A 14,487-nucleotide genomic window follows, 5' to 3' on the forward strand; every position below is an offset into this window, starting at 1 on the left:
TTGATGCATTCTCTGTATTTTTCAAACGCGTTTAATGTTTGGCCTCCGACGGTCACCGTGGTTTTGGTTTCGCTTTCATGCGCCGTCACCATAGCAACGACTCACAACATCCCAGCTGACAGTCAGATGTAAATATTACACCATAACCTTTCAACAGCCGCGGATAATGGCAGAAATATGACCGATTATATTTTATTACTACAGTATTATTGCGTTGCTCTGCTGCAGTGCTCTGAACGTTGGAATGATGAATGATCATCTCCATTTGAGCCTCGACTGTGAAGAAGGAGCCGTAAAATCTGCATCCCTGAACGACATGCTGCACATGAGCAGAAGAGGACTGAAGGACATCTCAGCTTCTGTGTTACAGATGACGCATCTAAAGGTGATCAATGTACTCGTTCAGTCTGACTGTATGACGTCATAACTTGTACAGTTTTGCTGATATAATTCACGTGCGTGTTGTAGAGTTTGTATCTGGAGGGTAATGAGATCAGCGGGTTTCCTGAGCATTTCTTCAGCAGTTTTCCGTCTCTTGTCTGGTTGGATGTGAGGAACAATCAGATCACAGCTCTTCCAGTCGCTGTCGGCCAGCACATGTGAGTTAAACAAGCATTTTAAAGGAATAGTCCATGTTAAATAGTCCACTCTTGGGCCGGTTCACACAGAGCGCGTGCTTCCATTCCACTGCGCTACTTTTCCATTGTTTTTCTGTGTAAACATGCGCTTGACGGACGTGCATGTACGGCGTTCAAAAAAACGCGGCGCCCAAGTTTGTATCATTTGGCCAAAAACAAAAACAAAACTGCATGCATTTTGCGGAAGAACATTGTTTTGGTTGTGCTTCGGCTCTGCGTGACGGTGCGGATGAATATGATTGTCCTACTGCTCATAAAACATTGACTACTAGACTTAAGAGATATAACTGGTTTAGATGGAAAGGATCTCAAGCTGACTAGCTGAAGACATTACTGTAGCTTTTTTTTATTTTTTATTAATAGACACGGGACATCCTTGAAAATAAATTCCAGCGCTACAACCATAACGAAATGACCCTTCACAGCAGACAGTGCTTTAAAGTGAACTCCTTTAGAAAGCGATATATACGGCAATTTATCTGTTCAGTAAAACTTCTTACTCACCTGTTGAGTAATAAATACACCATCATCTCTGTATCACTTTTACAACATTTCAAATCCCTCAGTTCTCGCCATCTCTAAAAAGCCAAGCCGATGTTGATTCTTGTTTTATTACAAGCTCTGCTGCGTTATCTGTCAGCAGACTCTCCTCTGTTCGGCGTTTGTTTAAAGGATTAGTTCACTTTCAAATGAAAATTAGCCCAAGCTTTACTCACCCTGAAGCCATCCTAGGTGTATGTATGAAGGTATATTTGGTGCAAAACAACTGAGCACCTGTGACAGTGGAATTTGTAGTTGTAGAGAATGGCCACACATGTGTATCAGTAAATTTGAAGTCACAGAGAAAAATGTTTCAAGAGTTGCAAACTTGTAGATTTTTTTTCTCTCCCACAAACACAACACAACAGTTACACCTTCTTAAATTCTTCATTGCAGGTGCAGAAATCCTATTCTACAAAACACAAATTAAGAAACTCGTACGCTCACATTTTTGCTACAGTTGACGCAGTGAATGTGGTGCAAAACGTGTTCACACACCCGCATCAAAAAATGTGAAGTCACGGACAAATTTTGCTCATCCGCAAATCAGTATGTGAATTCATCAAATGAGAGTTGCACACTTGTAGAATTTTTTCTCACAAACACAAGTACATAAATACAACTGCTTGAATCTGCTGCGACGAGTCTCAAACACTGTTTTTCGCTTTCAAGTGACAAGTTTTGCGCGCTCTCCCTTTTGCACCATATGTCTATGGAAATGTGGAGCAAAAGTGAGCTGTGCATCTGTAGAGGCAGCGGCGGGCACTGTTCTGAGATCAGAGAATTTCGGCCAATCAGAAATGCTCAGTTGTTTTGCACCAAATATACCTTCATATACAGTATATGACTGTCTTCTTTCTGATGAAAACAATCAGAGAAATATTAATAAATATCCTGACACATCCGAGCTTTATAATGGCAGTGAATGGGGGTCACTAGTATGAGCTGAAGAAAGTGCATCCATCCACATCCATCCATCATAAATATGTGCTCCACACGGCTCCAGGGGGTTAATAAAGGCCTTCTGAAGCGAAACAATGTGTTTGTGTAAAAAAATATCCATATTTAAACAAGTAATGAAGTCAAATATCGAGCTTCCGCCAGACCGCCTTCCGTATTCAAGTTACAAAGAAAGTGCAAACTGGCATCGCGTCAGTTAAGTTGAATAGGGAAGGCATATGACGTAGTGTAAGCTTTGCAAACTGCAACAGTTTTACACTTTCTTCATACGTTGAATACGGAAGGTGGTCTAGTTTTGTTTAAATATGGATTTTTTTTTACACAAATGCATCGTTTCGCTTCAGAAGGCCTTTATTAACCCCTCGGAGCCGTGTGGAGCACATATTTATGATGGATGGATGTGGATGGAAGCACTTTCTTCAGCTCATATTAGTGACCCCCATTCACTGCCATTATAAAGCTCGGATGCGTAAGGATATTTATTAATATTTCTCCGATTGTGTTCATCAGAAAGAAGAGAGTCATATACACCTAGGATGCTTTGAGGGTGAGTAATGCTTTGGCTAATTTTCATTTGAAAGTAAACTAATCCTTTAAAACAAGTGATTTTGATTTAGGGGCTCCATGTCAACCTTATTCGCTCGTTGTGACAACTAACCTCTGCCACTCCCACACCAGACATGCATCAAAACAGCCGGAGCAACTTTTCTCTATCTATGGATATGACGAGACACGCATGGGCGAGTGACGCATGTACAAAATATCCCGTGAAAACTATCCCATCAGGTCTAAAATATAAACACTTATAATAGGCTTAGTGAATCAGGGTAAGACAAAAACACGTTTTGGGAGAAGGATTGATGATGTATCAACTCATTATTTAAATTTTGTTCATTTTAAACAAAAAAAGTTACATAGTGTACCTTTAAAAAAAGTTCAACTTTATCTTAAGACCTTGCAAAATCGTGTTCTGTGTGAACTGCCCCTTAAAAATAAAGTTTTCTTTATTGGCATTGATGGTTCTATGAAGAACCTTTAAAATCCATGGAATCTTTCCATTGCACTAAATGTTCTTAATAGTGGAAAAGGTTCTTTAGATTATTCACATGTTGTTCATACTAAGAAAGTAATGGTTGTTTTAAGAACTGATCAGAGAACCAAAAATGGTTCTTTTATGGCATCGCTGCGAAAACCATATATGATTAATATAACAATAAACTATAAAATGGTGATTTGAGTGTGAATGATTTTATCAGTGTGGAGTGATAGGAAAGAAACAAGCACAGATATAAAGGAAATCATAATCTTCCCCAGTAGTTTTATCTCATTTTCCAGTATAAAGTTAATCTTATATCAAGATACATTTACTTGTATAGGAAAATGACTTTTTAAGAAAAATTATCTGCCAATGAGGTAGAAGAATAATTGGTAACACTTTACTTAAAGCCTTTATATAATGTATAATAAAAGTATTTTTAGTATTTTCATTAATTACGCCTTCTTATAATGCATTAGTCTCACGAATAATTATAACCACAGTCACAATACATTATAATATGCCTTTAGAAAGTAGAATGCATTAAAATACATGACAAATAACGAACTTAAGTAAATTTGCTTCTCCAGTAAATGTATCTTTATTTAAGAATGTTTAGATATTTGTGCTGAAAAACAAGACAAAATACTAAGGAAGAGTATCATTTTATTTGCAGTGTGATCAATTTTACAGCTTTAGACACAAATATTAGGCCACAGAACAACGGCAACGACCAATCACGATACAGTATTCCACAAAGACAGGGATTACATCATTGTAAATAAAGCTTTGTTTTAAAAGAATGAAAAAAGAAGATCTTGGAAAGCATTAAAATTGATAATTGCATTTGCACTGTAAAAATGATTTTCCTACTCAGTATTTTTGTATGTTTTCCAGTACAAATATCTAAACCATCTTTAATAAAGATTAGGATTTTAAATCTTAAGATATTAGATATTCATGCATGTTTTCTGAAGAATTTATTCATTCTTGTCTTTAAGGTGCTTGAAGACATTACTTTTGGAGGGCAATCCGATCACAGAGCTTCCCCCAGAGCTGGGTGCGTCTTACAGTATATCATACAGAGGACGTGATAAATGTGTGTTTGGTTCATGTGACGCTTCTCTTCTCCTGCAGGTAATCTGATCACGCTGAAGGCCTTGAGCCTGAGGAACTGCCCTCTCACATTCCCTCCCCGAGACGTCCTGGACCGTGGCCTGCCGCAGATCCTCCACTACCTGCGCCGCTCTCAACTAGGTGAAGGTGAAAACAACCTGAGAGCGAGGTGTAGATGTGTGTGCGTGTGCGTGTGTGTGTGTGCGCTTTGCCATCTGTGGCTTTGCATAAAAAGGATGGCCTGCCTCAAAAATAGCTCCTTGCCCTGGTTCTGCCTGACTGGTGTGAGTTCTGTTCCCTTGGAGACGCACGAGCTGCTCAGCTGGATTCTGGCGCTCGTGCTTTCAGTCCAGTGGATATGATCAATAACCCAATATAGACTCAATGTAATCTGAGACTCATTAGACTAACAAGTGTTCAACTCCGCTCTCATTTGATTACGCGTTATTGGGGAATAATGCTGAGATCTTAATGAGGCTGAAGATGAAAATCAAGTGATCAGCAGGACTGGAGAGAACGCTGGCCTAAAAACCTCTCAGACTGAACTGAAATTTATTACACTGCAAAAAATGATTTTCTTGATTTTTCCAGCACAAATATCTAAACATTCTTAAATCAAGAAATATTTAATGGAGAAGCAAAATGACTGAACATAAGTCTTGTTTTCTGAAAACGTCACATTCTGTGATGTTGACACGAAGACAAATTTAAACTCGGAAGTTGAATATAGAGCAAAAAAGATTAAAGGGGACCTATAACGCCCCTTTTCACAAGATGTAATATAAGTCTCTGGTGTCTCCAGAATGTGTCTGTGAAGTTTCAGCTCAAAATACCCCACAGATCATTTATTATAGCTTGTCAAATTTTCCCCTATTTGGGTGTGAGCAAAACACGCCGTTTTGTGTGTGTCCCTTTAAATGCAAATGAGCTGCTGTTCCCGGCCCGCTTTCCAGAAGAGGGCGGAGCTTTAACAGCTCGTGCTTCGGTTGCTCAACAACAACAAAGCTGGAGAATCTCATGCAGACAAAATGAGGATTGTCAGTAACGGTGTTCAGCCTTACATTGTTCAAACCGGAGTCGACACTGATGGAGAGACTCAGGAAGAAGTTACAACTTTCAGAATGAAACTGGACGTTTCTGAACGGTTAGTGGATAAATTTATGTAGTTGCTGTGGAGTTGATTCAACTCATCGACTAGCATGTGCCGTCATGTTAATCTTTTGTGCAACTCCAGCGTTGAATTGACCCTCGTTTGTGAAGCAGTCCGGTGTAAAATGACGGCATGGCAACAACACTCTACTACAACAACTCTTCCTCTTCTCTAAAGCAGCCCAACATGGCCTCACACGCTTTGTTGTGTGTCCTCAGGGGCGGGTTTATGTAAATTTTAGGGTTAGTGATGTCACCAACCCGGGAAGAAGCTCGTTGTAGTCCCTACCAGCCGTTTGTTGTAGTACTTAAACAGAGAATTTTTTTAAAAGAAATGCAAAGTTTGCATTGAACTTTGAGCGTCGTAACTTTGCAGATGTTGTTTATGCTCAAACAGCAACATTACACACTAACTAAAGTTAAAAAAGTGAAATCACAATCAACCACCCCTTTAAGTCTTGCTTTCTGAAAAATGATGATAGTTGCATTTCAGCTTTATTTCAACTAACAAAAACAGTTTAACACTGGTGGTCAAAAGTTTGGAATAATTACGATTTTGAAAGAGTCTCTTCTGCTCACAGAGGCTGCATTTATTTGATCAAAAATACAGTAAAAACAGTAATATTCATATTTTTGTTGGAAACAAATAGACATACTACTGTTCAAAAGTTTGGGGTATACAAGATCTTTTAAAAAAAAAATAGAAATTAATACTTTTATTCAGCAAGGATGCATTAAATTGATCAAAAGTGACAGTAAAGACATTTATAATGTTACAAAAGATTCTATTTCAAATAAATGCTGTTCTTTTGAACTTTCTATTCATCAAAGAATCATGAAAGATAAAATGTATCACAGTTTCCACACAAACTGTTTTCAACATTGATAATAAACAGAAATGTTTCTTGAGCAGCAAATCATCATATTAGAATGATTTCTGAAGGATCATGTGACACTGAAGACTGGAGTAATGATGCTGAAAATTCAGCTTTGATCACAGAAATAAATTACAGTTTACTATATATTAACATAGAAAACAGCTATTTTAAATTGTAATAATACTTCACAGTTTTTTTACTGTATTTTTGATCAAATAAATGCAGCCTTGGTGAGCAGAAGAGACCTTTGACCAGTAGTATTGTAGTTTCAGTTTTAGTTAACATTAACAACGGTTTAAAATATTGAAAAATATGAGCAAAGTCATTAAGAGAAGTCATTTAGTGATCAAATCACAGTGAGCACTAGTAAATAACTGTATCTTGATTTAAGAATGTTTAGATATTTGTGCTGGAAAACAAGACAAAAACACTGAGGAAGAAGATCATTTTTTGCAGGGTAATAGTGATGACTGACATGACATAAAAACCATTAATAAATGAAGTTTTTGTGTTAGAAGACCTCAGTGCTCATGTTTGAATGTTTGAGTCTTGTTTGTGTCTCGTTCAGAATCAGAGGTGGAGAAGCTGCAGCTGCGTCTCTCCAGCCTGGATGTGTGTGAGGAGGACGATCCAGACATACAGCACTTTCAGGAGCTCCGGCACAGGATCATCCAGATGGAGAGGGATGAATTAGGGGCCGCCGACCCCAACAGACCGACCAGAACCCAGTACTGAGCGAGAGCTGATTTTTTTAGAAAGAGAAACAGCAGATGCTTTATTAGATTCTGCTGCTGTTTAAACTTCATACAGGTCTCCGTGTCTGAAAAAGTCTGCGATCATCACTACTGAAAATACCTACTATTGTTTATTCTTATAAATGCATCATTACAATTTATATTATGAGCTTAACAGTTTGAGTGAAATGGGAAGGAAACCTGATGATCATGTTCTGATTCAACTGAAGAACATCTGACCGTCTGAAAGAGTCTCATTTACATAAAAGATGCTTTTATCAGAAATTGCTAGATTTCACACATAATTACAAAGAAACAGCAAGTAACACTTTGAATTAAACATGACATTTTGGAGTAGAAAAACTGAAATAGTATTTTCTTATGAAACGTACTCCAATCATCTTTTTGTTTTATTTGTAACTATATAAAAATATAGAGTGTAGATGATTATCTGTGTGTGTTTAGAACATATATCCGTTTGGAAATGAGTGTCTGACGTCAGACTATGACTGTGTGTCAGGAGAAACGAGTGGACGAGAGGAACAGAAGCCCAGAGCTGGAGCAGGACAGACCAGATGAAACAGAGACAGACGTGAGTCTGACTGCGGCTTTCAGAAGTGATGGTGCTGTGAGAATATGTGCTCAGTTAGATGAAGCAAAAGTCAATCTTACGATCTCCAGCAGTGGAGGAGTAAATCTGGTTACTTTTTCTGAACTCTTCAAGGGGAAAAAATAAATAAAAATAAAAATAATCGGACTCTGTTTTCCAACACAATGATCTAAACATCCTTAAAACAAGATTTATTTACTTAAGAATCAAGACGATACAAGATTTTATGTATTGCTTCCAGAGAAACAGAATTCTATGTTGTTTTTGTGTAAAACAAGAAAAAGCTGTTTGCCAACAGGGTCAGAAAAATAATCTAAATCATTAGGAAAAACAAGAATATTTTGCTGAACCCATTGGCAGATATTTCTTCTTGTTTTAAGTCACCTCATTTTGTTACATTTTTTTAATGTATATTTTAGTAAATTTATCTTGATTTAAAGTCCCCTTGTAGCCAATAATTCTATCCCTGAAAACTCACCTTTAATCAACAAAATTACATATTAAAGGGTTAGTTAACCCAAAAATGAAATTTCTGTCATTAATTACTCACCCTCATATCGTTCCAAACCCGTAAGACCTTCGTTCATCTTCAGAACACAAATTAAGATATTTTTAATGAAATCCGAGAGCTCTCTGGCTCATCCATAGACAGCAAGATAATCACCACTTTCAAGGTCCAGAAAGGTACTAAAGACATTTTTAAAACAGTCGATGTGACTGCAGTGGTTCAACCTTAATGTTATGAAGTGAAGAGAATACTTTTTGTGCACAAAAACAAAACAAAAATAATGACTTTATCCAACAATTTATTCTCTATCCTGTCAGTCTCGTACGCAGTTGACGCAGTGAATGCAGTTCAACACTTCCGGCTCAGTATTGGCCAAAGCTGATCAGGTGAGCAGCACAACGCATGCGTCTGATGCAGATGCAGAAGCCGTCCAATAATGAGTCTGCGTTGTGACTAGAACCTGGAAGCTCTGGACGTAAACAACGTATGAGAATGACACAGAAGAGAAGAGACTGTTGAATAAAGTCGTTATTTTTGTTTGGTTTTTGCACACAAAACATAAAGGTTGAACCACTGCAGTCACATCAACTGTTTTAACGATGTCTTTAGTACCTTTCTGGACCTTGACAGTGGTGATTATATTGCCGTCTATGGACAAGTCATATACCTCTCGGATTTCATCAAAAATATCTTCATTTGTGTTCAGAAGATGAACGAAGGTCTTACGTGTGTGGAACAACATCATTTTTGGGTGAATTAACCATTTAAACATTTTTCTTGTGGGAAAAAAATCTTCATGCCTTAAAATAGCTTGAATGTAACTCTACACCCTTGCTTAGGATCTATGAATATGCTAATTAGCCCCGCCTCCACTCACTCGCACGAGCTCAGAGATCCACTTGGTCAGCTTACTGAGGTAAACGCTGCACAATGGTATCGCTCCGTACAACATCGAACACATAACGGTAATTAATATGATTAGCCTTTTGCTTGACTATGTTATCAAACAGCTAATAATGTGTTGTTAATGTTACACAAAACATGTTCCCGTTCGCCATCTTAGTCAGACAGCTGCCTTCTAACAATCAGTATCCTTACAAACGCTTTGAACACAACGTCAGTGAAGAAAGGCATATACTTCATCATAACATCGTAATATACATCATTCACCCGCTATAGTGCTAGATCTACCCGATTTTTCATATCAACAGAAAAATATACCGGGATAACCTCGCTTCTCTTCTCTTGAGACTGCTTCAGAGTGGTACTATTTAATGATATGCTAAAGCCCACCAGCACGTTGACGTGATTGGTTACAAGGTAGTTTGTGACGTAAGAAACACCAGCGATTTCAAACCGAAACTGTAGATCATTGCAGTTTTAAAGAGAAAATACTCAGCAATGGTGTTGACTTATGAATTTGCACATGGTTTGTCTCAAAGCATATTAAAAACAGCACTTTAAGAATGTTTAGATATTTGTACTGGAAAACAAGACAGAAGTACTGAGGAAGAAGATGATGCTTTGCAGTGTGCGCTATATTCCTGGTGTTTAGAGTGCAGTTTAAGGCCTGTTCTTCATTCAGCACACACTGTAGGGATGCGTTTGTGTGTTTATGTGTATTTTAGAGTCCAGGAGCTGCTGAGGGAGCAGAGAAATCAGGCCAGAGTCACGCGGAAAGACCTGGAAGATCAGCCGGGGAGAAGAAGAGACGAGGTTCAGATTCACAGACACATCTTTCCCTTCACCTTTTGAGATAAAAGCATTTGATGTACAGTGAAAATATACTGCAAGCATTTATTCAAAATAGGTGTAAAAGGGTCATAAAAATGTTAAATATGACTGTTTTTAATGCAAAACAGCTATAAATGGACCTTAAGGGAAATTGAATTATAATAAAATGCTGGATGAAATGTACCCTTTAATGATCATATAAACGTATTTATAAATACATATGAGTGTTATATAATTTAGTGTTACATAATTTCAATAAGGGTCTTATTGTTGTGTTCTGACACACAGATTTCTGAAAAATGTGTGATCAAAATGAAGCGAGTTTATGCTTAACACAAGAACAAATATCTGCCAATGGGATCAGAAAAATAATCTTGTTTTCCTTTTGAACGAAGTTCATTTTTCTGTCCCCTTTGGCAAATATTTGTTCTTGTTTTAAGACTTGCTTTATTCTGATACATTTTTCTTCATATTTCAAGTCATTTTGCTTCTCCAGTAAATCTATCTTGATTTAAGAATGTTTAGATATTTTTGCTGGAAAACAAGACAAAATACTGAGGAAAGAACATCATTTTTTGCAGTGAAGCTGATGTGTGTTATTTCTGTGCCACTAGTGTCATCAAACAATGATGACTAACAAAAGTTATTTATAAAAAATAATCCTACTGCCCTGTCATTGGCCACTCAAACAGATAGCCCCGCCCCCAAACTCATGTGATTGGCTGAGTCAGAATTTGACAGCTCAATGTTCTGAAAGTGTCAGTGTTTCACTATTCAGGAAGTCAAACAATCAATGCAAGTTACAAGAAAGCAGTTTTAATATCACAGCATTACATGCAACAAATAAAATAAAAATGACAGCACTTAAAAACCAACAGACTAAAGCCAGTGTATTTCCACAAGAACACGTGACTCACTATTGAACCCACAGCTTATTTTCAGAGGTTTTCAGGTTGTTTTTATGGTCTATTTTCAGGGTGTGAAGACTTCCACATCCTCACATCGGACCCACACAACAGAGACACGTGATTGATGGAGTGCAGGAGAAACTGTGTTTATACTGACATCATGTGGTTAGTCGAGTAACTTACAACCAGTGTTGAGTTTTACTGTCTATCCTCACTCTTGCTAATTCCTTGTTTCTGCCATTGAATAAAAAAAATAAATCATGTAAATGCGACTTTTTTTTATCTCACAATTCTGACTTATTGTCTCAGAATTGTAAGATAGAAAGTGGGGTTAGAAAGTTGCAATTGTTTTTTATCTTTTTTTTTATTCTGTGGCGGAAACAAGCTTCAATAAGTTCCAGAACAGCATCACATACAAAATGAGCTGTACAGCTAATGTTTAGGATCAGTCGCACAAAAACATATCCAGATCACATTTCAACAAAAATCAAAAGAAAAAAAAAGGTTGTTTTTTTTAATCTTAACATTATTTTTTATTACAGTTAACCAAAACTTCCAAAACTATAATGCATCCAATTGTCATTCTGATGATTGACTGTTTTACTGTAAAAAAAAAAAAAAAAAAAAAAAATGTATGAATACATTAGAGTTTAACCCTCTGGTGCTACTTGTGTTGGGGTCAAAAATAACAGATATATATTATTTATTTCAATGAATTGAATGTACTATATTTTAGTTGATTTTTAGTTAAATTTTATATGAAATATATATTTTCCAAAACATGTTTTACACTAAAACTGTGAGAAAACCAAAGCCATAAATCTAAGCAGGTTGTGCTCCAAATTTGAGGTTGATATCTCAAAAAATGAGCTTTCAGTCAGATTTTGTTTGGGCGCAGTACCAAACGCTTCCACTAGATGAGATTTGTCTCGCATTTGTTTCCAATGCACTCATTTTTGACTGGAACAAGTGTGACTATTTCTCTCAGGACCATGTAATCTTTTCGAATCATGTCCATGATTTTCTTTTTGTGCTCACATAGCAAGTGCCAAAACCTTTACCAAGTTTCGTACCATTCTGATGTAAAAATAAATAAATAAATAAAGACATTAATTTTTTCAGTCAAAAATGACCGAACAGCACCAGAGTGTTAAATAATATATCATTGTTTTGTTTTTTTACATCACGGTGATGAGAATTTAGAAGGAAATGTGTTGAATGGTCATTAAAACAACGTCAAAATGCAAAAAAAGCTTCATTTTCCTTAAGCAAATATAATTTCTTGTTTCTTTCTTTTAAATTATGAATACAATTTAAGCAGCACATGCTCCTTCTATTTGGCCCTGAAGAATCAAATCTTTCCCTTCATATTTTGAGATAAAAACATACTGTAAGCATTTATTCAAAATAGGTGGAAAATGCTGATGAAAAATCAAAATGACTTTTTTATGCAAAAAAAAAAAAACTTATTATAAATGGACCTCAATGGGAAAATGAATGAACACTTTAAAGATCATATATATAAATCCAGATGAGTTACAGAGACTCTAACAAGGGTTTTAGTTTTCCTGTTCTGACACAAACCAGAATCAGCAGCTAGTAAAGACTCGATGTAATGCTGACGTCCACTGAAGAACAGACTCACAGGTCTGCTAATGGGACGCTGCAGGCGAGGGACTATTTCAAGCTAAATGTGTCGCTGTATGAAATGATGAAGCCTATATAAACCTCAGGCCTGCAATGCGGTCAGTGATCGAGAGCAGGAACAGAACTGAATGTTACAAATGATACAGACTGAAATCTGTGATACACAGATGACTCAGTGTTTCTGTCTTGTTTTCCAGCACAAATATCTAAACATTCTTAAATAAAGATACATTTACTGGAGAAGCAAAATGACTGAAGATATTAAGTCTTGCTTTATGAAAAATGAATTAAAATGAAGTGAGTTTACGCTTAAAATATACACAAAAAATATCTGCCAGTACTAATGGTAAACGCTCCACCTGCTGGATTAAACATGCAACAAAAGTCAAGTCGGATTTATTTATATAACGATTTCACAACACACATCATTTCAAAGCAGCTTCTACAGAAAATCATGATGTTAATGTTTATAATATATTAATATCTTCATACCTTAAAGTTGCATTTATCAGATTAGAGCTGAAACGATATAAACAATCAAGCAGTTGAGATTTCATATATATTTGATATTTAGTATATACTGCTTTACATGAGTGTACTGTGTGTATGCAGATAAAGCTGAACACACTTATATCAGGCTTTAAATGAACTGTAATTCAGCAAGCAGTAAAAATATGAACAGATGAAGCAGTGAAACTACTCGCATTTCTGACAAACATTGTCTATTAGATTTAGCTGTCAACATTTCTGTATTGGATTGATTTTACCAATTGCTTTTCCCATTAATTTACCCCCGTTTCTACACATCCTGATCACTTGCATGTTTGTTTATTACATATTTTGGCTAATTCAATCATATTTTCAGCTCTTTGATAAGAATGCATTAGTGTCACTTTACGATAAGATCTGATTTGTTACCATTAGTTAACATGAACTAACACTGAACAATACTTCTACAGCATTTATTAATCTCAGTTTATATTCATTTCAACATTTACTAATACATTATTAAAATCAAAAGTTGTATCTATTAATATTATTTAATGGACCTGAGCTGATATGAACTAACTGTTGCAAACAACGATTGATAAATAGGCTACTGTAACAAATGTGTTGTTACAATATGTATTAACTAACGGAATTTATTGAAACATTGTATCATTCTGCAGATTTGCTCATATGGAGCAGAAGTGACAAAAATAACAGAGTTTAAGGGTGAAAAAAATTATTTTTTTACAGTGTGTACGGATAGTTGATATATAATGTGTGCATAAATCAACATCAAGACTTCAGGGTAAAATATGATCATATAATAAGGGAAAGCCTATATTTTGATGATTGAATAAACAGATCAGCGTGTTTATAAAGCCACAGAAACACAATCGGTTGATTGTACAGATTACTTACTTATCGTTTACTCTGAACATTAACCTGGGATACGAGAATGTACTCTGTTTTATTTGCATATGTTCCTGTATTTATTCAAGAATAATCTGTTTATAAAGGCTGTAATCCTCAAACTTTCCTCCTGAAATCTATAACATTATCTCCACTCTCTAAATCAGCAATTATGCTTGACATGCTGTAAAAATGAGAAACTGACTGTGTTTCTTGTTAACTCTTCCTCCAGGAGACGAGGTTGCGTTTCGATCTTTCAGAGAGGCAAAAGAAGAGAAGTCACAGTTCACAAGATGCTTTTCTGAATGGCTTGAATAAACACAGTTCTCCACTTGAGCAGCAGGTGGCGCCGCTTCCACCATCATCCTCTTCATCATCCTCATTGTTTATTTCCACAGGAATCAGTCAGTGTCTGCAGCAGCCATTTTAAGGGCCTAATAGATCAGTGTTATAAGAAAAATGACAAATTACTTCCTGAATTCTGGAACTAACGTTCAACACAAGTCAAGAAATCACAGTATATGATTGTACAGCTGATAACTGGTGTGTTTTGAGAGAATTGTTTCATCACAGGATTGATTTATGGTGTTAAATCTGCAATATGAAGGCTTAAACACCAGTTTTGTTGCTT

At 36.3% G+C, this 14,487-nt stretch overlaps 1 protein-coding gene and 1 long non-coding RNA gene across 5 annotated transcripts in view; one reads left to right on the forward strand and one right to left on the reverse strand.

The window, feature by feature from the left end:
* On the forward strand, positions 1-14,286 carry LOC127525422 (malignant fibrous histiocytoma-amplified sequence 1 homolog). 3 transcript variants are annotated; one of them, XM_051917961.1, is made up of 9 exons: positions 4-385; positions 469-599; positions 4,176-4,234; positions 4,312-4,437; positions 6,886-7,045; positions 7,572-7,643; positions 9,798-9,885; positions 10,880-10,976; positions 14,089-14,226. In XM_051917961.1, exons 1-8 carry the CDS (start codon positions 245-247, stop codon positions 10,934-10,936), a joined length of 834 nt encoding a protein of 277 aa, XP_051773921.1. In that variant the 5' UTR covers positions 4-244; the 3' UTR covers positions 10,937-10,976; positions 14,089-14,226. The 3 variants fall into 3 exon arrangements, with proteins under 3 accessions (XP_051773920.1, XP_051773921.1, XP_051773919.1); XM_051917960.1 differs by lacking the exon at positions 10,880-10,976 and having other exon boundaries at positions 1-385; positions 4,312-4,431; positions 14,089-14,286; XM_051917959.1 differs by lacking the exon at positions 10,880-10,976 and having other exon boundaries at positions 14,089-14,286.
* Positions 8,846-14,487, reverse strand: part of LOC127525425 (uncharacterized) — a 7,705-nt gene continuing 2,063 nt past the window's right edge. The window contains exons 2-3 of one of the 2 annotated variants that reach the window (XR_007933333.1): positions 14,062-14,290; positions 8,846-9,852 (exon numbers count right to left, since the gene is read on the reverse strand). This is a non-coding gene — a long non-coding RNA (uncharacterized LOC127525425). Of the gene's footprint in view, positions 9,853-12,838; positions 14,291-14,487 lie in introns of those variants that run through there. The other variant, XR_007933332.1, reaches the window with a different exon arrangement.

The sequence above is a fragment of the Ctenopharyngodon idella genome, chromosome 13, assembly GCF_019924925.1.
Source record: "Ctenopharyngodon idella isolate HZGC_01 chromosome 13, HZGC01, whole genome shotgun sequence".
In the NCBI taxonomy this organism is placed as follows: Eukaryota; Metazoa; Chordata; class Actinopteri; order Cypriniformes; family Xenocyprididae; genus Ctenopharyngodon; species Ctenopharyngodon idella.